General features: G+C 44.5%; 1 protein-coding gene and 1 long non-coding RNA gene across 2 annotated transcripts; both read left to right on the plus strand.

Annotated features, from left to right (window-relative positions):
• The first annotated feature begins 307 nt into the window (after window positions 1-307).
• On the plus strand, window positions 308-1,723 carry LOC127317238 (uncharacterized). The gene is made up of 3 exons (XR_007860999.2): window positions 308-1,048; window positions 1,123-1,194; window positions 1,488-1,723. It is a non-coding gene; the product is annotated as an uncharacterized lncRNA (long non-coding RNA).
• A 15,466-nt stretch (window positions 1,724-17,189) lies between these two features.
• Window positions 17,190-20,696, plus strand: LOC127317237 (uncharacterized). Its single transcript, XM_051347762.1, has 3 exons — window positions 17,190-17,333; window positions 17,420-18,035; window positions 18,139-20,696. Exon 3 carries the CDS (start codon window positions 18,159-18,161, stop codon window positions 20,238-20,240), a length of 2,082 nt encoding a protein of 693 aa, XP_051203722.1. The 5' UTR covers window positions 17,190-17,333; window positions 17,420-18,035; window positions 18,139-18,158; the 3' UTR covers window positions 20,241-20,696.
• The last annotated feature ends 4,490 nt before the right edge of the window (window positions 20,697-25,186 follow it).

Raw genomic sequence — 25,186 nt, forward strand, 5'->3', positions numbered from 1 at the left:
GGAACAAAGCATATCCACGGTTCAGTTGAGAATATACGTGACCTGTTTAGGCACGTCAATTCCTCAGGCGGGAGAATCCAAGCATTCAATGCACTTTCCGCCAATAAGGGTCTACCGGAGAAGGATGGTCTTGCCCTTGACATTCCAAGCTCTTGGAATTCAACTTTCCACATGCTCGTTCAAGCTATCAAATATAAGGAAGTTCTAAACAGCTATGCAAGTGAAAATGGTGAAGTTGCACTCAACGCAAAACAGTGAGCAGATGTTGAAGTAATATGTGATTTTCTTAAAGCTTTTAAAGAAGCTACAAATGCAGTATGATAGAAAACCAAATGCGCATCACTTCTTGCACATGGTATTGTGTATCCGCAATGCATTAAAGGATCCCCAGTGGAAAGTGAATGCAGATATGATGAATTTTTCTATCTCTATGGGTACGAAGTTCGATAAGTACTGGAAGGAGGTCAACTAAAGTAATGCACTTGTAATCGCCACAATACTAGATCCAAGGAAAAAGGAAGAGTACCTAAACTTCTTTTTGAAAAGTATTGTGAGCAGCCCTTTGACACTGAGGAGACCGTGAATGTTATAAGCAAAGCGGTCAGGTTGTACTATGATCTATACGAACAACAGATCAAGCTAAGAAGCAACGAGCACTCGGTGTCTCGTGAAGCCCGGATTAATATGGGCTCACCTGTTCTTGGTGAAAGGAAACTTGAAGAAGAGTTTGCTCAGTACTGGTCAAGGAGGAGAGCCAACACACAACCATGGTCAGAGTTGGACGCATACGTGGATGAGGTTTTCATTGAAAGCTCAGCTGGAACTACTGATATAGTCACATGGTGGAAATCAAATGCCGAAAAATACCCGGTGCTCTCAGCTATGGCTCGTGATTTTCTTGCAGTGCCTCTTAGTATTGTGTCATCCGAGTCAGCATTTAGTTGCGGTGGAAGAATTCTAGGAGATACACGGGCCTCACTAAAACCACATGCACTGGAAGCTTTAGTTTGCGGAAAGGACTGACTTCTTAAAGTCCCGAGCAATGAAGGTATAATAAAGTCCCAAGCAATGAAGTTATGTTCATGAAACTTTTGGTGATTAACATATATTTTTCATGTGCAGGTTCAAGCACGGGAGGTCCAAGCTCGGAGGTCCAAGTTCAGGAGTTGGATGGTCAGATTGTCTAATCTAAAGGTACTACAAGCTTGATGCTTGCTGATCGTTGACTCTCCAAATACTTTAGTTTAAGTAGCAGTGAATGACATGAGTACAAGTACAAACCAGAGCTACTAGCCATTTGTAGTCGCATAGAAGATCTGCGGGTTCATCAAATTTGCTTCTGTATTGCCTGTTGTCATGCTACTTCCAAACTAGAGCTACTAGCAGTTTACATGATATTGCGAAGCTTGGGAACTTTACATGATACAATATAATAGCCTGGCTTGTTATCTTGATATACTTGCTTTGATGCCCTGTTTATCTATCAGGACTTGAATTCTCTCAAGAGCATGGCTGGGGAGACTGGAAGAAGTTGGCATCTGAGTCATCCATGACTGTCGAACTGTAATGCTATTTGGGCGACCACCGTGGGAGACCTCTAACCATGAGCGGAGCAGTAGTGGCGGACTGCCGATAAGCTTGGGTTAATTATTTTTCTGGCTTGGACCCTGCGTGTATCTGACAAGAACTATTCTGTGACATGATTGTTATGGTGTTTAGCCTCTATAGCAGATGAAGTTTTCCCTAGCATGTCCTCACTTATATGATCTTGTAGCGCATTTTAAGGGTAATGAAGTAGCCGTAGTAGTTTCCTTCTACAGCTGTTGAATTTCGCCAGAACATTCAGTTCTAGTCAAGCAAAGAAAAGATAGTTCTTGCTGTTGTTCCTCTAATTTAGTGCTATGTGTATTTCAATGTGATTTTCCAGGTTTATGATTTTCCAGCACAGTGCTATGTGATTTTCCAGGTTTAGCTAGCAGCACGCCTAGGACACTCTATACATCAGTTGAGACCAAAGAGAATCAACAAGTCTGCACTCCGTAGCATCTCAGCATGCAGAGGCCAGCGACTAGCCATCAGCAAGTGAAATAGGGATGTCGCGGGTTGAACCCATGGATTTAGCCGCATTCTCCATGTGGTGCAGTGCGGGTGCAAACTTCGCGTGGGGCGGGTTGATTGCTCTTTTTTTTTTTTTTTTTTTTTTTTTTTGGATTGGATAGTATTGGAAAATTAGGCCACTGTCTGCGGGGTGGGCTGGATTAGGCGCGGCTTCTGCGGAAAACTTGGGGTTGAACCGGGCGGCATGTGCTCCCGGCGGAAATGGGCCTCCCATTGGTCCGGGTTGGTTGCGGGACCTATTAGAGTAATAAGCCAACCAGGGCGAGCGGCTCTGCGGCGGTGAGCGTATTCGGACTACACGTAGAGTTCTCGACTGAACCGCGATGGAAATACCAGGTGGTGCTCGAATCAGAACAATGAACAAAGACGAGCTGACGACCATGGAAGTTGCCGATCCCCAACTCATGAGCTCCTACTCAAAATACAACTGGGAAATGGGATGTGCGGTGGATTTGGGCTTTCCAGTTACAGATTTCCTTGATTTGATACATAAATTGGTGTCCAATTTTAAGATTTTGTGGGTGGGTGAGAGACTCGATGGTGACAGGATTTGGGGAAGAAGAGGAACTTCCGCATGGGAGAAGATTGGTGGGTCCCGGCGGCGATGGTGGCTATCGCTTATTAGTGCTTTTCCTTTACATCGGTCGGTGATTTTTTTTTCTCCTTGAAATGTGGTTACAAAACATAGAACCAATTTACACATTTTCAGCATGGTGCGGTTCAAGTTTTCCTCTCTATACATGGCATCTATGAAAATACATTCCGGTCTCATGTACACAATGAAGTACATATTGCAAAAAAGAAAAGTCAGCCAAAAGGTCTAGCGCCTTGCAAATCACCACATTGAGACGAATCGAGAGACTAATTTCGCGGCCGTGATTTATGGCTGGCCCGAGCAAAAAATCCATTCTGGTTACCGCCTAGCGAGGCTCGCCACGAGCCTCTCTGGCGGGAGCTCCGGTGTTAAACTAGCGCCTGGAGGACATCCCGAACAAGATCCTCCGCCTCCTTGGTGTGGGGAGATACGAGGGAACGCGCATAGATCGTACTCGAGCGTCACTGCGTGATCCTGAAATTTTAGACAAAGTGGATAGATGGATGACCCTGTGCAACTTAGTTTATATTTATACGGAGTGAGCCAACCGCAATTAGCACCGGCGCACGACACTGATCGGCCACGATCTCTAATTTTCTTTATTTTCTCTCATATTTTTAATTATGATTAGTTTTTCCAAACTAGAACACTAAAATTAACTGCTATATACATAAGCAGGTTCAATGAAATTGGAGAACCAATAAACTCTTTTGTATTGTTTCAAGTGCCATCTCTTTGCCGCTGTCAGAGGGACTGATGCAATATCCAGGGCTGGTAGCAAACACTTTTAGTTCCACGCCACGTGGCTGGGCTGACTACAGTCGTGTAATTGTTCCCCCAGAGCATGGTATGTTGATAGATTTTTCTCTGCACAATTGTGAGATATGTCATTGTCAATCTCTAGAATTATTTTCAATGTTTTTGATAATTTCTAAAAATGTTTTTTTAGTTTTTTTAAAGTGCCGAGAGAACTGGAGCTCGGGAGACAAACACATTTTCGGATACGTTTTCCAAAAAAACTGTGTTTCCAGGAACGCTCGCGCGAGCTGTGCGGTGGCTACCGTTGCTTGATGTTGGCCGGCGGCCAAACGGCCCAATTAACCAGCAACAAACCAATCGAGGCTATTCACGGAACAAATCATCGCTATGGCTCACGTTAGGTGTAGATAGTTTGTGTAGATAGTCCCACCTGGCTTCCGTGTATGAAGTCCCACCGATTTATATACCTAAGTTTTCTAGGTTGAAACAAGTAACTGCTATATAGAGAAGCAGGTTCAATGAAATTGGAGAACCAATAAACTCTTTCGTATTGTTTCAAGTGCCATCTCTTTGCTGCTGTCAGAGGGACTGATGCAATCTTCAGGGAGGCTGGTAGCAAACACTTTTAGTTCCACACCACGTGGCTGGGCTGACTACAGTCGTGTAATTGTTCCCCCAGAGCATGGTATGTTGATAGATTTTTCTCTGCATAATTGTGAGATATGTCATTGTCAATCTCTAGAATTATTTTCAATGTTTTTGATAATTTCTAAAAATGCTTTTTAGTTTTTTTTTAAAGTGCCGAGAGAACTGGAGCTCGGGAGACAAACACATTTTCAGATACGTTTTCCAAAAAACTGTGTTTCCAGAAACGCTCGCGCGAGTTGTGCGGTGGCTGCCGTTGCTTGATGTTGGCCGGCGGCCAAACGACCCAATTAACCAGCAACAAACCAATCGAGGCTATTCACGGAACAAATCATCGCTATGGCTCACGTTAGGCGCATATAGTTTGTGTGGATAGTCCCACCTCGCTTCCGTGTATGAAGTCCCACCGATTTATATACCTAAGTTTTCTAGGTTGAAACAAGCCACAACAAGAAGCAACATCATTGTATGGATCTAAGATCTAATGTGTGGTGGAATGAGGAAGGAAAACCGAATCAAAGGGACAAAGGAGGAAGGAAAGGTTGGTCTCAGACTTGTGAGAGGACAGTGAATTAATGGGTGTTGGTTTGGAAGGAAAGGTACGGGAACTAAAGGAGAAATTACGGAAAAATTGGACGCTGGTTGTGGGGAGGAAGGAAAGGTGGAAAATCAGAAGATGAAAGGAAAGGGAATTGAAGGAGGAATTACAAAAAAAAAACCTGGTGATGCGACGAAGAAAAGTCATGGGACGACAAATGGATGGGCCAACTAACAAATCCCTGTTCTGTCCGCACAACTCGCTTCAATTTCGCTTCCTTTTGTTCGGATTGCTTCCAGAATCTGAAGGGGGAAAGAGCCAGGTGGTTGAGCATGGTTTTGGTTTAGCTGAACCATTTTCTTTTCATAGATAATAGTACAGTATAAAAGAGGAATGATTTAAATTTAGCACTGAAAACAACAAGCTTTGCCTTCATAACATTATTAGTAGGGATTTATTTTAAAAGAAGATCAAACCGGAAAATATGTGGCATGTTCTCTAGAGTAATTTGCAGCATTCTATTTAGATTAGATCGACGCAAATATTGATATATATTTAAAATAGATGTTACATTTCCAAATACACTGGATAATAGATTGGTTATTTAAAGGATATATTCTATTTGTTTTGATGACACACATATATAAAAATATAAAACATACTTATTTGATTTAATGTTGACACCGTAGCAACGCACGGGTTTTGTGCTAGTTTTATACAAAACTGTCAATACAAAGGGGAATACTTTAGGTGGGCCCGTAATTAATACTCTGCAGAGAGACCAATCGCTAGGAGAAATCCCCCACGGCAGCGATGCTCGTCTGTCGGCCGGCGCTCGTGCCCGAGACAGGTCGGCGGCGTGGCGCGGCGCCTGGTTGATGACCGCTGCCACCTCGTCGAACGCAGGCCGGCCATGAACCCACCTCCGACGCGAGCTGCTCCTTGCAGACGTTGTTGGTGATCAGGCGCGGATCTTGGGCCAAAACTCTGGGGGGGCGAAATGGACTGAGGGGCGAAATGGGCTGGTTTTTGTCATTAAATGGGCCACTTAGTGAGAGAGATTTTGGTATTTTCTGCTGGGCTGGGGGGGCGACGGCCCAATTCGCCCCCGAGAAGGTCCGCCAGTGTTGGTGATGACGGCGATGGTGTGGCGACGAGCATGACATCCTCGGCGGCCGAGAGCAGTGCCTCGCAAGTGCAGAGAACGACCACGGAGTTCGGCAGCGGGCGGCTTCATCTCCCACGCGTCGTTTCCTCATCGACCTCTGCGCCGCCCTTGACGTCCGCAACGGGCCGGCTGCGCCGTTGCGCGCTCGCCTTCGCGACACCGTGAAATCCCCCAGGTGGAGTGCCGCCCGCCCTCGCCGGAGGAGGACGCCGCCATCCTGCGCGCTGATGACCCACAAGTATAGGGGATCGCAACAGTCTTCGAGGGAAGTAAAACACAATTTATTGATTCGACACAAGGGGAGACAAAGAATACTTGAAAGCCTTAACAGCGGAGTTGTCAATTCAGCTGCACCTGGAAACAAACTAGCTCGCAAGAGTTTATCAGTAGTAACAGTTTTATAGCAGTAGCAGTAGTGAAATAACAGCAGCAGAGTAACAAAGACAGCAGTAGTGATTTTAGTAAACAGCAGGATTAAAATACTGTAGACACGGGGACGGATGAACGGGCGTTGCATGGATGAGAGAAACTCATGTAACAATCATAGCAGGGCATTTGCAGATAATAATAAAACGGTGTCCAAGTACAAAGCAATCAATAGGCATGTGTTCCAATTATAGTCGTACGTGCTCGCAATGAGAAACTTGCACAACATCTTTTGTCCTACCAGCCGGTGGCAGCCGGGCCTCAAGGGAAACTACTGGATATTAAGGTACTCCTTTTAATAGAGTACCGGAGCAAAGCATTAACACTCCGTGAACACATGTGATCCTCACATCGCTACCATTCCCTCCGGTTGTCCCGATTTCTGTCACTTCGGGGTCATCGGTTCCGGACAGCGACATGTGTATACAACTTGCAGGTAAGATCAATAAACAATGAATATCATGATGAAACAATAACATGTTCAGATCTGAGATCATGGCACTCGGGCCCTAGTGACAAGCATTAAGCATAACAAGTTGCAACAATATCATCAAAGTACCAATTACGGACACTAGGCACTATGCCCTAACAATCTTATGCTATTACATGACCAATCTCATCCAATCCCTACCATCCCCTTCGGCCTACAGCGGGGGAATTACTCACACATGGATGGGGGAAACATGGCTGGTTGATGGAGAGGCGTTGGCGGTGATGATGGTGATGATCTCCTCCAATTCCCCGTCCCGGCGGAGTGCCAGAACGGAGACTTCTGGCTCCCGCGACGGAGTTTTGCGATGTGGCGGCGTTCTGGAGGCTTTCTGGCGACTTCGACTTCTATCCGTGCGTTTTTAGGTCGAGGGCAATAAATAGTCCGAAGGAGGGCGTCGGAGGCCGGCCGAGGGGGCCACACCATAGGGCCGTGCGGGCCCCCCCTAGGCCGCGCCGCCTTATGGTGTGGGGCCCTCGGGCCTCCACCTTACTTGTCCTTCTGGCTCCGTCAGTATTCTGGGAAAATAGGGCCTTCTGCATAAATTCCGAGGATTTTCCCGAAAGTTGGATTTCTGCACAAAAACGAGACACGAACAGATTCTGCTGAAAACAGCGTTAGTCCGTGTTAGTTGTATCCAAAATACACAAATTAGAGGCAAAACAATAGCAAAAGTGTTCGGGAAAGTAGATACGTTTTGGACGTATCAACTCCCCCCAAGCTTAGCTTATTGCTTGTCCTCAAGCAATTCAGTTAACAACTGAGCGATAAAAGAACTTTCACGAACACATTTGCTCATATGATGTATATATTCTCATGCTATGGCTAATACTTAAGCAGTTCATAATGAGATATATGCAAATAGGATCATCTAACAGCTATGTCAATCATGGAGAGGTACCAACCATTAATAATAAGCATCATGAATCATGTATATAAGCAGGATTGCAATGTTCATAAGAGAGTATGATAAAGTGGTATCTCGCTTGCCCGTATTTGATCGGCAAAACATAAATGTCCAGGCACCTCTGGAGTTCATAGGAAGACTAGAAGTAGTGATTGTCAAAGATAAAAGCATCAAAGTTATACCACAATCAATCATATTTTGAGACAAGCATATTATACTAAGAATGACAGTTGTGCTCTCAAGATAGTGCTCAAAGAAATAATGGAGACACAACATAGAAGTAAAAGATTGACCCTTCGCAGAGGGAAGCAGGGATTAACATGCGCTAGAGCTTTTCATTTTTGAAATCAGGAGTAAAATCATTTTGAGAGGTGTTTGTCGTTGTCAACGAATGGTAATGGGTACACTAACTACCTTGCCAACCGGACTTTCAAGAGCGGCTCCCATGAATTATTTGCATGTTTATGTGGCACTCCTTCCAACCTTTCTTACACAAACCATGGCTAACCGAATCCTCGGGTGCCTGCCAATAATCTCATACCATGAAGGAGTGCCTTTTTATTTTAGTTTTATTATGATGATGACACTCCCCCAACCTTTGCTTACACAAGCCATGGCTAACCGAATCCTTCGGGTGCCATCCAACAATCACATACCATGGAGGAGTGTCTATTTAAGTTAATTAATTCGGGACTGGGAATCCCATTGCCAGCTCTTTTTGCAAAATTATTGGATAAGCGGATGTACCACTAGTCCATATGAGAGTCCGTCAAAAGTAAATGACAAGGTTGAAAGCTAAACACCACATACTTCCTCATGAGCTATGAAACATAAACACAAATTGGAAAGCATTTTGAAGGTTTTAAAGGTAGCGCATGAGAATTTACTTGGAATGGTTTGAAACGCCATGCATAGGTATTTATGGTGGACACTCTGGAATAACTTGGTTTTCATGTGTTTAGAAGCACGAGCAGCGTTCCCGCTCAGTACAAGTGAAGGCTAGCAAAAGACTAGGGAGAGACAAATCAAGAGAGCGATGCTTGTCATAATCATGCTTGCGGCAAAATAAATTAACGGAGGCATAAAAGTGATACAAGAACTCTGAAGCAATATAAATCATCGAGGCTTAATTGACTTTTGTTCAGTCATATGCATGCGTGAGCATGTGCCAAGTTAATTCAAACGAATTATTCAGAGGAGGATACCACAATATCATACCTATCTATGAATAAAACAATGCAAGCAAACATCCATGACATGCTACTCATATTAATAAATTGGAGCTTAACATGAGAGATCATGAACTACTAGACTTCTTAAATGACATATACCTCACATGAACAAACCAAGCATGCTCACATGGATGAGTATATGTACAAAAATGAAAACAAATAGAGTTCATACCAGCCTCTCACCACAATCAGATTGTCGTAGATCGTCATTATTGCCTTTTCACTTGTATAGCTTGGATAATATGAAATGAAAACCACGCTCCAGCCACCGAAGACCATTGAACTCATAAAGAACTTTACAAAACCAAAGAAGAACAGCAAATATTTTTGGTGTTTTCGAATTTGAGAACAAGAACAAAAGGAAACAAACAAACAAAGCAAAATCTTTTTGGGTTTTCTTATAGCAAACTGGCAATAGCAAATAAAGCGAAACAAATGCAAGAAACCAAGATAAACAAATGGTGAAGAGAAACAGCAGAAATATTTTTGGTCTTTTTGTGTTTTAGGAAAGAAACAAAGCAAGAACAAGAAAATGAAAACTAAAAGAAACACAGAAAAGCGAGATGGCAGAAATCTGCCAAAACCTGACAGTAGTACAGAAATCGATTTTTACAAAAATCTTACGTTGCTCAGCTCGAAAAGTGTTCAACTAATGAAAGTTAGATAACAACCTGGGGAACCTGCACAAAAATTGGCAGCTCAAAATAACGTTCTGGCTGTGCGCACGAATATTTCTAGTAACAGTCTAGAATCTGTTTTCAGGCAGCACTTCCCCAAATATCATCTCCCTCTCATTAGAAAACCACTCAAAGAGACTAAACAAGTATGTGCAAGTATCCAGCAACCATAATATGCAAAGAATGAGTGATGGCCGGTATACCTCCCCCCAAGCTTAGGCTTTTGGCCTAAGTGGAGTTCAATCCCATCGAGGGTCGCTGTTCCTCGCCGGTGGATAATTCACGGCGTAGTCATAGTAAAGTTCCTGTGCAGAAGAAAAGCGTGAAGGCTCCACATGCCCAACATGTTGATGCGAGGAACTTGCTGCATCGGACGATGAGTCGAGGTGTTCCTCAGCCTCCTCCGTGTTATCTCTTGCATGATGGCCTCCCCCCTCTATGTGTGCATCCAGTGCACCTTCTGTGACCGACCAATCCTCCTTGGTCAAAGTTATAGATTCTCTGCAAAGCAATATGTTGAGCACTAGCAGGAAAGTATTTCCGGAAGAAAACATCAAGCAATTCTTTTGGACTTTTAATAGAATTAGGTGGCAAACTATTATACTAAGTTTTAGCGTCATCCTTTAATGAGAATGGAAAGATTTTAGCAACAAAGTAAGTACGCTTCTTAACATCATCAGAAAACAAGCTACTCAGAGTAGATAGCTCAATCATGTGTTCAACAACACTTTCTTTTTCAGTACCACAAAAGGGTGTTTTCTCAACAATAGCTATATGAGATAAATCAAGAGAAAAATCATAATCTTTATCCTTAATGTTTATAGGAGATGTGGCAAACTTAGGATCAGGAGACAGTTTATATCTAACAGCATGTTCTGCAAGCAACTTTTTAATTTTTCTTGCATCAGTAGTAGCATTGCATTTTTCAATAAAATCATCATTAAGCTCCACATAATCTTCATCAGGATCATCACTAGAATAATCAAGTTCAGGTGAATTAACAGGTGTAGTAGCATTTTCATTAGGAGTTTTAGTATTTTCAATTTGTCTAGACCTAGCAATTGTAGCATCTAGAAAATATCCCAATGAACCACTATCATCAAGCACAGCAGAAATATTATCAATATTATGAGAGTTTTCAGATTCAGCAGAAGTACCCGCATGTGAAGCATGTGGCGGTGAAACAAGTTTATCAATCACAGATGGTGAATCAAGAGCAGCAGAGGTACTCAGAGTTGTACCTTTTCTTGTAGTGGATGGTAATATGGCGACCTTAGTATCGCGAGGTTTACCCATGATGGAGAATTTGCAGCGAACAATATCAATCCAAGTGAAGTTCCAAATAAAGCTATGCTCCCCGGCAACGGCGCCAGAAAACGGTCTTGATGACCCACAAGTATAGGGGATCGCAACAGTCTTCGAGGGAAGTAAAACCCAATTTATTGATTCGACACAAGGGGAGATAAAGAATACTTGAAAGCCTTAACAGCGGAGTTGTCAATTCAGCTGCACCTGGAAACAGACTAGCTCGCAAGAGTTTATCAGTAGTAACAGTTTTATAGCAAGAGTAGTGAAATAACAGCAGCAGAGTAACAAAGACAGCAGTAGTGATTTTAGTAAACAGCAGGATTAAAATACTGTAGGCACGGGGACGGATGAACGGGCGTTGCATGGATGAGAGAAACTCATGTAACAATCATAGCAGGGCATTTGCAGATAATAATAAAACGGTGTCCAAGTACAAAGCAATCAATAGGCATGTGTTCCAATTATAGTCGTACGTGCTCGCAATGAGAAACTTGCACAACATCTTTTGTCCTACCAGCCGGTGGCAGCCGGGCCTCAAGGGAAACTACTGGATATTAAGGTACTCCTTTTAATAGAGTACCGGAGCAAAGCATTAACACTCCGTGAACACATGTGATCCTCACATCGCTACCATTCCCTCCGGTTGTCCCGATTTCTGTCACTTCGGGGCCATCGGTTCCGGACAGCGACATGTGTATACAACTTGCAGGTAAGATCAATAAACAATGAATATCATGATGAAACAATAACATGTTCAGATCTGAGATCATGGCACTCGGGCCCTAGTGACAAGCATTAAGCATAACAAGTTGCAACAATATCATCAAAGTACCAATTACGGACACTAGGCACTATGCCCTAACAATCTTATGCTATTACATGACCAATCTCATCCAATCCCTACCATCCCCTTCGGCCTACAGCGGGGGAGTTACTCACACATGGATGGGGGAAACATGGCTGGTTGATGGAGAGGCGTTGGCAGTGATGATGGCGATGATCTCCTCCAATTCCCCGTCCCGGCGGAGTGCCAGAACGGAGACTTCTGGCTCCCGCGACGGAGTTTCGCGATGTGGCGGCGTTCTGGAGGCTTTCTGGCGACTTCGACTTCTCTCCGTGCGTTTTTAGGTCGAGGGCAATAAATAGTCCGAAGGAGGGCGTCGGAGGCCGGCCGAGGGGGCCACACCATAGGGCCGCGCGGGCCCCCCCTAGGCCGCGCCGCCTTATGGTGTGGGGCCCTCGGGCCTCCACCTTACTTGTCCTTCTGGCTCCGTCGATATTACGGGAAAATAGGGCCTTCGCATAAATTCCGAGGATTTTCCCGAAAGTTGGATTTCTCGCACAAAAACGAGACACGAGAACGATTCTGAAAACAACGTTAGTCCGTGTTAGTTGTATCCAAAATACACAAATTAGAGGCAAAACAATAGCAAAAGTGTTCGGGAAAGTAGATACGTTTTGGACGTATCACGCGCGCACCTAGGCCATCGCTAGGCCGCCATCGCGTGCCTGATCCGGTGCGGGGCTGGCGTGGGGGACGGGGGCGATGTCGAGGATAGGGCGGCGTCGAGGACGGGGCGGCGTCGAGGACAGGGCGCCGTCGAGCTGGCGTCGAAGACGGGGGCGGCGTCGACGTGGCGTCCAGGCGAGCTCGGGGAGGAGCCGGGCGCGGCGGTGATGGGGATCGCTGGGGAGGGGATGGGGAACGATGGGGCTGGGGAGAGGATAGGGGGACCCACATGTGTATGTACTGCCTTTTTGTACATGTATATGGAAAACAGCCATTCCAGCAGTGGACCCCACGCAAAAAAAACTGGATCAATCAGAAGGTGACTTCGCGCAGAATCACATACCGCCCGGTTCCATTAGTCCGGCTTCTGCCCCATTCTCACCTTAACGAGAGGAGACCAAGGAGGGGGAGAAGGATCGTACACTTTAATCTCTTGCATCATGTAACGCAGGACTGTCCTTTTTAGAAGGGGTATGCCCTTTTTTGTTCTACAAACCACAATTGTATTATGGCCTATTATAATACGTCGGCCTTTTGGGTGCGATGCGTTGGAACTTTACGGATTTACCTAATTTTTCGGTTACGGCCTGATGGCACGTGAAGCTGAGTGGACTAGGATCATTCCACAGAGCCCACATCTGAAGCCCATGTTAAACGGGCTGGACACGACTGCTCCTCATTAGCACACATGTTTTTCTATTTTTTTCTTTCTAAAAAACATGTTTTTCTATTTTCTCTGTTCCATTATTTTTGTCATGGTTTTAATTTATATTTGAACTAAGCCACGATAATTTTTTAATACATAGAGGTATTTTTTAAAAGAACTTGCAAGTATTTTAAAATATATTGTAATTTTTTAATAGGAACACCATATTTGCAAATACATGTACCTGTCAACATTTTTAATTACTAGCACACATCAAGGGGTTTCAGATTTGGTAATGTATGTTAAATAAAATGGCCACACTACAGTTGAAACTGTTCCACAAAATCACAAAACTACCTTGTGACATACTTGGATCTTTATTTGTACTGATGTCAATCGAGAATAGTCATGTTTCACGAAACAAATATCACTTGCCAGCAAAATGAAATGTTCAACTATTTCAGCGATGTACATATATTTCAGACAAGTGTTCATGTATTTGGAAAATAAATACTCATAACTTAGAAAAAGTTCATGTATATATATATAAATATATATGCTACAAAAAGGAAAGAGAAAGAAAATAAAAAAATAAAAAAGAAATAACTAAAAAATCAAAAAGGAAATTATATAAGCACAATAATATGCTCCCTCAGACCTATTGCATGGGCGCCCTTTGTGTTTCAAATTTGACCACTAATTTAACCAATAAAACATATGTCACTTATTATAAAATTATACCACTAATTACTACATTAGAATATGAATTCAATGATATAACATGCTGGCATGTTTCGTCGGTCAAATCCATCGACAAAATTAGATCTCAAAAAGCATATGAACTACCTAAATTGGGATAGAGGATGTATAAAGTAAAATAAAAAAATGTATGAAGGGATAAGATTAAATAAAATGGTGTGGACATGACGTGAAAGGACGTCTCGCCTACACGGGGCGAATGAATCTTGAAACAAAATACTAGAAAAAAATAGAATAGGAATGTAAGAAACAAAAAGGAAAAGGAAAAATGTACACATAATTTGTCGGTCTAGCGCTAGCTCCGGGTATATCATATATGTCTACACTATCGAGTATCGAGTTGAGCCCATTAATAAAGTATCCCCTTCGATTCATATTATTTGAAGTTAAAATAGATGTGTCTATAACTAAAATGTGTCTAGATACATCTATATTAGAGTCAAGTAATATGAATCGGAGGGAGTATGTTGTTTTCTTCTCTAGTTTCTTTTTTTTATATATTATTCTTTGCAAAACACAGACGTACATACATTTATCTCTATTAACACGTGCACTCACATCCTACCTCCATAAGCACCCTATCAACATGAACATCGGCCTCCACCGAAAGAATATTCTTCCTCTATGAGACACAGAAGTGTTAAACCTAGAGTTTGAACTCTGATGGGTTGGGATACTACTACTCTCTTAACCATCCAACTATATGTTGGTTTCTTTCTGGTTTTAGCTGTTCAATTCCTTGACGGATACATGCACAATTTTGTTTACATATGAACACAATGTTTGATGTATACTAAAATTTTGTTATCATAAATATTAACATTATTTATATTAATAGAAACATTAATCTAGAAATATTTTTTTAGAAATATGTTTGTAAACATTAGTTTAAAAGTACATGAATATTGATTAAAAACAATTATTATGGTATAGACGAACATTTTATTCCTAGGCAAACATTTATTTTTTATAGGTGATAATTTTTCATATACACAGATATTCTTTCTTATATGCAAAGATTTTGTATATCTAGAGCAAATATATATTTGTATTGATGAACATTTTTTCATATATACTCGAATATTGTTTTCATACACAAGAACCATTCTATTTTGTGCATGCATTTGGACAAATTCTCTTCTATCTATACGGCATTCACTCAAGCATACATAGATAAATGGAATGAAAGAAAAGTAGTAGCTCCGCAGCTCTCCTAAAAAAAGAAAGATCTGTTGCTAACTATTTATAAATCCCTGGTGAAATATACCTGAAAGATAAATATGTGTAGATTTCCATACCCTCGTCTTAACTTTAAGACACAAATTAAAATGCGGGGCCATGTTAAATTCCTACTGAGAGAGTATGCGAAGCCAGCGCGTGGCTAGGTAGATGCAAACCGCCGAGCTGTGCTTTCTGGCATGCCACCGGTAGCCAGCTAGTGGTGGCGTGGTCCAAAAAATGGCTTCGCATGACTTGCTCCATGGAGCCTATATTTGATTTTGTTTAAATGGATAATATGAAGCTTTTAAAAATGTAATAATATCATATAGATTGAAAATGATGTATTGTACGGTCTTGAAAAATATCAATGCAACATAGTTTGCATTCCAGCCTACACAAAAATAACAAATACTAATAAATTTGGTGGTTTTCAAATTTTCATTTAATACAGTACCCTAGAATTGAAAATTTTATCATTTTTACACAACCTAGAATACACAATATTTCACATTATTTTTTAACATATGTAGACGTCATGAATATCTACATATATATTTTTTCGAAACTTTAAAATGTTGATTTAAAAAATATTTTTTAAAAATATTATTTTCGGAGCGGCAACACTTTTCTGAAGGCATTTCATGGAACAAATACTGTATTTTTTTTATTTTGAGAAACAAATACGGAGTACTATCTTTATGGTATTCTTGAAACGGGGCAATCTTAGGTCATTTTAAAAATTTACGTAAAAATAATATATTTTTCCTTTTAGAAAGGAATTTCCGTACATATAATTGTTTGAGTGGACCCAGTGGACAGCGCCCCGTCAAGAATCGATCCCAATCTAGTTCGTTCTTCCCAAGCGGCAATGGCCTCTCCCCCACAAAAAAGCCGCCGGCCGCAATGGCAATCTCCCTCCTCGAACCACGAGATGCTCTTGCTCGAGGTTCGAGGCCGCAAGGCGAGCCGCTCATTGCTGCGGCCACGGAAACTCGCCGGCCATATTTCTTCTGCTACGGGGGGCATGTAGCCACTGCATCACCTTTTTTTTTCGAAATGGGGCAAAGCCCAGCCTCTGCATCAATATGATGCACACAGCTTTCTTTATTAAAGTATCTCCAAAGTGCACCAAATCAAATTCTTACATCACGGATCAGAGAGGGTCGGTACATGCACCAACCAACGAAAAATGGAGAACAACATATTATTATCCATTTTGTAGCCTACTAGTGTGTCGCCACCCAAAGAGCGGGAAAAAGAAGTCCTGAGTAACCGTTAGCAGACGGTTGCATCCAGTAACCATAGTCTCCCGCTGATCCTCCGGGAGAAGTAAAGCCCATTGTTGAATCCAGTACGCCGCACGTCGGATAACCTGCAAAAAATTAGTTCCCTTTTTTTTATTAAAAATTATGTCATTCCGACTCGTCCAAATAGACCAACATATAGCAGATATGCCGATCCTAATTCTGGCCTTTTCTAATTTCTTTACCCCATTAAGCCAGTTTCCAAACATATTAGTAATATTGGCAGGTGGGGGTAAATTGAAAGTTAAGTATACCATACGCCAAACAATTTTGGCAAATGGACATGCTAAAAATAAATGATGTATAGTTTCTAGTTCATTACAGAAACAACACTTTTGACACCCATTCCAATTTCTTTTGGCCAGATTATCTTTAGTAAGCAAAACTTTATTATTAAGAAACCACATGAATATTTTAATTTTTAATGGAATTTTCAACTTCCACAAATTTTTCCGTAAGCCTATGCTATGTCCATTCATTAGGTCAAGATACATAGATTTGACTGTAAAGATGCCCGAATCATTAAGCCTCCAGACAAAATTATCAGGGCTATTCGTCAACTGTACTCCCATGAGTTGTTGACAAAGAGTGATCCAAAGGTTCCATTTATGTTCATTTAAAGTCCGCCTGAAGGTAATATTAAGAGGTGCTTGAGCTAACACAGTAGACACTAACACATTCTTTCGTTGTACAATGTTATACAAACTCGGATATCTGAGTGCTAAAGAGGTGTCTCCTAACCAGACATCCTCCCAAAATCGGACCGAAGATCCGTCTCCCACTTTAAAATAACCCCTGGCGAAAAAATCACTTTTCACTCTCATGAGGCCCTTCCAAAATGGGGAATCAGTAGGTTTTTCTTCCACCTGTGCTAATGTTTGCCACTGCCTCACCTATGCTCGCCAACGGCGGTCGTCGTCGGAGTGCAGCGCGTAGGCTGACCCACGCTACTACTAAGAAGCGCCTCTTTTCAGTGAACCGGCACGCCCACCGCCGGAGCCTCATCATGCGCACAGTGGTGGAGATTTCGGTACCTGAATCTGAAAGTTCTCAACTTGTCCCCGTTTCCCAACTTCTGCAATTTCACAATCAATCCCCGAATGTTTTCTTAAGCAGAATCATGAACCGTGCGTGCCCAGCTAGCTTCCGCCCGTCCGCTGTCGATCACATGGCCTGCAACTATTATGCAATCGTGCTTGTGCACTGCGTGCTGTCAGTGTATGTCATTCTTGTTTCCTTGTTAGATTCAGGCCAGTTTCTTTAGTTTGCCACCTTTACCAAAACTAGCATGGCAACTTGAGCAGTTCACATAGTAGCTTCCTTGTCCTTTTCTGTAGATATAGAAGACCCAAAAAGGTTCTGGCTAGGGAATTCTTGCTGGTTGTATAGTGTCATTCATTCATGGAGCCAACTCTGGCCACCGGTGTCACATGGTCTCTAACTGTAGTGTTGGTAGAACCATAGAGATGGGCATATATAGTATTGTTGGTTGATTCAATGCAGTTTGTATGCTTGCACGGTCAGTACTTACTACTTAGGGTGTGCTAAAGCCTATAGTATGGTTGATGATTCATTGATATAGTTGTTAGCAACCTTATCAAACCAGTTAGAGTCAAGTTATTGTCTGGGAGTCAAGTATCAGTGTTCCGTCTCGGTCTCTTGTTCATTGCCTCCTCATCTTGCTCTCCTGACTGATACTGAACCTGCTCTATGTCTGCAACATTACTACCAGGTATTTATGAATGCATACACCATCAATTCTGAATTATGAACAATGGAGTAAGCTAATTGTGTTTTTCAGCTGACTTAGTTATGCATGTGCATTTGCGAAACAGGGTCATTGTAGGCTGAAGCTATGGCTGCAGGGCCACTGGATCTTTGGAATCACTGGTCCATCCAGATCCTTGTGCTCCTCAGCTTCGCACTGCAGGTTGTCCTCTTTTTCTTCGCCGGGATCCGTCGACGTGGAGTCAACCCTGTGCTGAGGATCTTGCTCTGGCTGGCGTACCTGCTGGCTGACTCCACCGCAATATACGCCCTTGGCCATCTCTCCCTTGGCACTATCAGCAAAGAGCGCAAGCAAGGGGAGCTAGTCGCATTCTGGGCTCCATTCCTCCTGATGCACCTTGGTGGCCCGGACTGCATAACTGCGTATGCCCTCCAGGACAACCAGCTCTGGCTGCGACACCTGCAGATCCTCGTCGTGCAGGTCCTCGGAGCTGGCTATGTCCTCTACAAACGCATCGCTGACAATGGGTTCTATGTTATGCTGGCTTCTGTCCTCATGTTCGCCATTGGTGTTGTCAAGTATGTGGAGAGGACATGGGCGCTCAGGTGCGGGAACATGGGTACCATCCGGAGCTCTCTCAAGAGGGGACCAGATGCCAAACATCACGAGTTCCATGCTCTGGATCAAGGGTTCAGAGAGGGGGCTGCCAATGAGGAAGAACTCTATGTGCGCCGTGCTCACTCCGTGTTTCATATATGCAAGGGTGCCATAGTTGATTCTTGGATCGAAAAGGATTCAGAAAACCATGGAGGCGAGATGCTTAGGGACATCATAAATGAAGGCTACAAGGGTATGTGGACATTAATGGAGGTGGAGCTCTCTCTGTTGTATGACATCTTGTACACCAAGGCAGCTGTGATCCATACATGGCGTGGCTACTGCATCCGTCTTGTCTCGCCACTTGCCACTGTCGCCGCCTTCCTGCTTTTCCACTTCAGTGTCAAAGATGGGCACAGAAGAACTGACATTGCTATCACATACACCTTGCTGGCTGGGGCCTTCCTACTGGAGATGGCATCATTGTTGATGGCCCTAGGGTCGAGTTGGACATACAGCTTCTTGTGCACCACACGTTGGAGCTGGTTCCGTTATGCTGTTCTGTGCACGGGAAGGTGGAATCAGCTTCGTCAGCTTGTCAAGAAGATCACGCGAAGACAAGTTGCTGGCCATGCAAGGAGGTGGTCCGGTGAAATGGGGCAGTACAACATGCTGCATTTTTGCAGCCGCCAAGACACAGCCTTCAGTCCAGTTCTCGGTAAACTAGCAAAGATGGTGGGACTAAAGGAGTGGTGGAACAGCAAGCATTACTCAGGGACCATTCAGATTTCAGATGAGCTTAGGCTGTGGCTGCACTGGTACATAGAACAATTGCCCAGGAAAAACAAAGTGAACACGCAAGGGGTGCTCAGGCAGAATTGGGGGGTACAGGCATTGGAGGTTCATCGTTGTTATGATAATTTCAAAGGCTACCTTGGCATTGAGCTGCAAGAGGGAATCGTCATCTGGCACATTGGCACTGATGTCTTCCTTGCCAAAAGCAGTCGAGCGAAGGCAGATTATGGATCCGCGCAGGAGAAACTGGTGAAGACCATTAGGATACTGTCTAATTACATGATGTTCCTCCTCGTTGAGCGGCCTGAGATGTTACCCGGCCTTGCTCAGACGAGGCTGTATCAACAGACGTGCGAGAACTTGGTCGACATGTGGTGTAAGGTTGAGTCCTCAAGTCACAGTCATCCAAACAGGAAGATCCGTACTATGATGAAGGAATTATTCCTCTGGCGTGACGACCCAAATACTTCTCGACTGTTGCAAAGAGATGAGCTTGCCGTCATCCTCTACAGCGAGAAGCCAGAGTATAGCACAGATGTTCCTCGCCTCTGCTATGCTAACTGGGTTGCTAAAGAACTACTCAAACAAGAAAAGGAGAAAGGCAGCAAGGCCATGCTGGACCTGCTCCTACATGTGTGGATGGACTTTCTAGTCTACACTGCCAATAGATGCAGCAGGGAATCCCATGCCAAGAAGCTGAGCAGTGGCGGTGAGTTGACAACCGTCTTATGGCTTATGGCAGATTACTTTCACAAATCATTACTGTATCCCCAGTTTCCTATAGGCGTGCGTACTGATTCACCAGAGGATGGTTGAACCATGTACACGATAACCTAACCATATTGTATCCCGAGTTACCTATCAATATTTGGCAAATTTGGTTTCCAAATTTCATGGCTTCGTTTAAAAAGCTGAAGGCTGCAGCCAAATGACTGGTACAGGCTTCTCTCTCTGGAAGTTACCCTGTTTGTTGTGGCTGTCAGGTACATCACAGAGGACCTTCTGCTCTAGAGGTGATGCTGCCCTAAGCTGTGCCCAATAGCTAAATAAGATTGATCACTCACCGCCACATGGAATTCACAAGTAGACATGTGTTCTCAGATTGTATTTTTCCATGTAATCCCCCTGATTCCTTCCAGATGTAGTGTTGAGAACCGACCAAATGATGAGTTGTATGCAAGAAGCTCTGGGTGCCATGCTAGTGCAATTGGCACATGCATGGCCTCTCACCATCTTTGTACTTACTTGCTGATTTTAAAAGTAGTTACTTCATGTACTCCTGCGTTACTACTAATCAGGGGTGGAGGCATGTCGACCGCGGTGACAGATTATTATTCTGTACTGCTCTCTAGCTAGCAGTGACCATTGAACCGGTCATGGCTGCTCAGTTGGTTAAATTTGGTTGGGATTGGATTGTTTTTGTAAAGTAAGGCTTAGGAGGACCAGTGGTTTTGGGATGCTTCTCTTGCTATTCACTTGTTGGACCTCTTTGTGTTTTGTACTGAAACTAAAAGGCCATGACCATTAGAGCAAAGTTTAGACTGTGAATGAGCTTAGACAAACACAACTATATCAGAATAGCCTTCTCTGATGGCCTTGTGAGTACATGGTTTGAGCCCAAGGAAACTGTCGGCTTTACTTTTTTTGTCTTAATGAAGCTATCACCTCTGTAAACATATAGTAGTGGTGATACTTTACCCATCTGAATCCATCTTTGTCTGATGGATTATCTTGGTAACTGTTATCCTTCCCAAGATGATTTATCTTTATTTGGTTGGTACGCATACTACACTGAGGACTAATGATAACTTGTTGAAGCAAAAACATGGTGAAGTAGCTGGCTGTAGATTTTGCTTGGAAATGAAACTGTCCATTGATCATTAATTCGGTTGTGCGGTTTGTTTCTTATCTCTCATTCCTCTTTCCTTTACTTTGTAGCACTCACATGGGTGCTATCTCTATAATACGTGGTAGCAAGATTCAGGTTGAGAGTAAAAAACAAAATTGCAATTCTGAATACTACTGAATGTTTCCAACATCGGAGAAGTGCCAACATTCCTGGATGTTGTTAGTTCTAGATAGCTGTTAGGAATTTGATGCCTCTGATCTCACTGATTTTGTACTGGAGTCAGTCTTGTAGTTTTGAATAAATCAGCTGTTCTCCAAGGGTTGCAAACTTCAAACGCAACATTTTCAGAACAAGTTCTCTATATGTGGGGGAGGTCTTGGCTGTGTATTATATTTTTATTTTTTTTGAAACGGAGGCAAAAGCTTTGCCTCATCTATTAATTAAGAAGAAGTTGCTCGATTTTTAGGAGAAAACCGAGCGAAAACCTACAACAATAGGGCCAAACCCATACCAACATGACACCCACAAGAGAACAACATCAAAACAAAGCAACCTCTAAACCAACTACAACCGACACCTAAAAGTACAACGTCGCAAAGAAGAGCCACTAAAAGGACATGACAACCAAAAAGAGTCCAACAACTAATCAACCGGCTCTCTTCCTTCTTATGCTCCTGATAGATACTTTCCTGAGAGACTTCTCCACCCTCCTGATCATATCCTCCGAGGCCTTTCCCGCCAAGACGCAGTCAATGTCCTTGCCATATCCAGGGCTAGCCGCCTCCAAACTAGCGAGCAAGCCGCAAAGCTCTTTTGCAAAAAGAGCCTCAGAACTAGGCGCCAACACTACTCCACAGTCCAAAGAGGTGAGAGACTGGCAAGGCTCCAACTGTGGTGGCGGGGGTGTCATGGCCACCTCCAAGGTCTCCAAAGAGCATAACACCAGCGGAAGCACCGCAGGAGAATCACCACACAACTCATATCGCTCTGGCGTGATCTGCAACACCGGAGCCAAGGTCTCATTTATTCCCTCGCTCTCCGAGGCAGCCGACACAACAGGTTGCATTGACTGGCTGGGGCTGCCACGAGGAGAGAAACAGCTGTAGAGATATTCTTCCTCAACAACAAATGACTTCTCCTCAGTGGAGCCAAGTGCAAGTGAAACCTTCACGGTGGCGAGCTCATGTCCACCTGAAGAACATGCCTCCGTCGGCTCCAAAGAATCACCAACATGTGCCAACAACAACTTGAGACTTGCCACCTCCTCACGGAGGGGGCGAGTCGCCTCCTCGATGCGCGTAGCAACCAACTGGGTGAGCTCCATGCGCAGCAAGGAAACCTCGCGCTGAAAGCGGGAGTCCAAACTGGCGTTGACATTGAACTCCTCACAACACCGTGGAGAGGGCATTGGCGGCGATGTTGCAGGAGACGACGAGTGGCACACGACCTCGACCCAACTCCGGGGTGGCGAGGAACGACAAGGCTGAGCGGGCGGAGAGCGGCTCCGCTGAAAGGGAGCACGTGCCGGAGAACGAGCACGAGTATCCGGAGAGCGAGAACGAGCGGCGGGAAAGCGTGCACGGCAGAAGCGCTCCCGATGACCAGGACGACGGCATCGGATGCATCTGAAGGGCGCACTGCATGTGTTGACATGGTGGTCACGCTCGAGGCACCGAAAACATCTCCCACGAGCCCAACGCTTGAAAGAGAGACTACGCTCGAGGCCTTCATTCTGAAGCAAAGCTGATGGCTCGCGGACATGGCGTTTGCCCCGACCCACATGCACCCAGCCATCCTGGTCGCCAAGGGTGTCAACAACAAAGAGGCTATCGCAGGGCTCTGCTGGCGCTTGCACATCAAGGACAACACCGTTGGTGGAGACATCATCAGTGGTGCCACAAACTGAGACGGAAACGACGCCTTTGCTGCAGGCCAAGGGTGACTGCGCAACCAACTCTTCATCGATGTCGTCATCGCTGTCGGAGACCAATGAAGAAACCCAAAGCAAGCTCGAGGCTGACGGTGCATCATAAGAACGAAGGGGCACCTCGTCAGCACCACCCGAGGCAACTGGCGGAACCGACAAGTACCCGAGTCCTTCGACCAACACGAAAGGGTCGCAGAGCAGCCCATCAAAAGAGCAATGACCGGTTGGAGGAGCGGCCGCCATCACAGACCTATGGCGATGACCACGACGAAGCAAGCTCATGCATGCAGAGAACGACTCGAGGGTCGCTGGCCCCAGGCCTGAGGAGATGCCGACGAGGGGCATGGATGCAGCGTGTGACGGGGCTGAAGCTGTCATCTTCAAACTCTTCATCAACTGTCCCTAAATCGCTTGACTGGACATGCCACACCTCGATCCAACGAGAATCCGAGATCCTGGGGGGCCTCCTCCTCATGCCCCGATGAATGGATCGTAGCGAACAAGAGGGGGGGTGAATGGCGCTACGACAAGTTTTAGCCTTTTTCAAGTTTTAGCGCAACGGAAGGTAAAGGTGATAGCTTTAGCGATAGCGGTGTTCCTACGATGATCCTAGGACAAGTGCAACAAGTAAAGGAATCAACAAGATAGTAAGAGTAAGGAGCGAGACAACCGGAGGGCGCGGAGACGAGGCGAGGTTTGTTTACCGCAGTTCCTTCCACAATTGGAAGTACGTCTGCGTTGAGGAGGTGCTAGTCTCACACAAGAGACTAGACGGCCACACCACGAAGGAAGGCCTCACCTTCTTCCTCGAGACAGCTCCACGAAGGTGCTCCCCCTTCTCCACTAAGGCACCGGTCGCGGCGGTGATTCCTTCACATGGTTGGGGTGAGCTCCACACACAAGGATGCTTCCAACACCCTATGGAGCTAGTACATCACCAAGCTAGCTTCCATAGCTGCACATCTCCAATGTTCCACCATAGGAACTCTACCACCAAGATCCACTAAGGAGTACCACGAATTGGCAAACTTTCTTCCGGTAGAATGATAGATTGGGGTCTCCTCCACCACTCCTCAAAGTATGGGCAAGATTGGTTGGATGGTTGGGGAGATCCCCTCACTTTGAGCTCAGCAACAATGGATGAGAGAGAGAGAGAAGAGCTAAATCGGGCTGGAGAAGAAGGGGCCTTTTTATAGGTCCCTCCAAATCCAACCGTTATGTGTTGTTTTTGCCTAAGCGGTACTACCGCTTCTGGGAAGCGGTACTACCGCTCTGAGTTTGAATCCCTGATACGTCCCCGACGTATCCATAATTTCTGTCGTTCCATGCTTGTTTTATGACAATACTTACATGTTTTGCTTGCACTTTATAATGTTTTTATGCGTTTTCCGGAACTAACCTATTAACAAGATGCCACAGTGCCTTCTGTTTTCTGCTGTTTTTGGTTCCAGAAAGGCTGTTCGGGCAATATTCTCGGAATTGGACGAAATCAACGCCAAACCTCCTATTTTTCCCGGAAGGCTCCAGAACACCGAAGAAGAGTCGGAGAGGGGCCAGAGGGCCACCAGACCATAAGGCGGCGTGGCCTGGCCTGGGCCCGCGCCACCCTATGGTGTGGAGCCCCCAGGCACCCCCCTGTGCCGCCTCTTCGCCTATAAAATCCCTTTCGACCTAAAAACGCAGTACCAATTGACGAAACTCCAGAAAGACTCCAGGGGCGCCGCCGCCATCGCGAAACTCCAATTCGGGGGATAGAAGTCTCTGTTCCGGCACCCTGCCGGGACGGGGAAGTGCCCCCGGAAGCCATCTCCATCGACGCCACCGCCTCCATCATGCTCCGTGAGTAGTTCCCCCATGGACTACGGGTTCTAGCAGTAGCTAGTTGGTATACTCTCCTCCATGTACTTCAATACAATGATCTCATGAGCTGCCTTACATGATTGAGATTCATCTGATGTAATCGGTGTTGTGTTTGTTGGGATCCGA

This window comes from Lolium perenne, chromosome 7, assembly GCF_019359855.2.
Source record: "Lolium perenne isolate Kyuss_39 chromosome 7, Kyuss_2.0, whole genome shotgun sequence".
Classification (NCBI taxonomy): Eukaryota; Viridiplantae; Streptophyta; class Magnoliopsida; order Poales; family Poaceae; genus Lolium; species Lolium perenne.

Bases quoted from the DNA above. Each gene is read 5' to 3' on its own strand.
- LOC127317237 (XM_051347762.1), top strand. From the start codon at position 18,159: ATGGCTGCAGGGCCACTGGATCTTTGGAATCACTGGTCCATCCAGATC.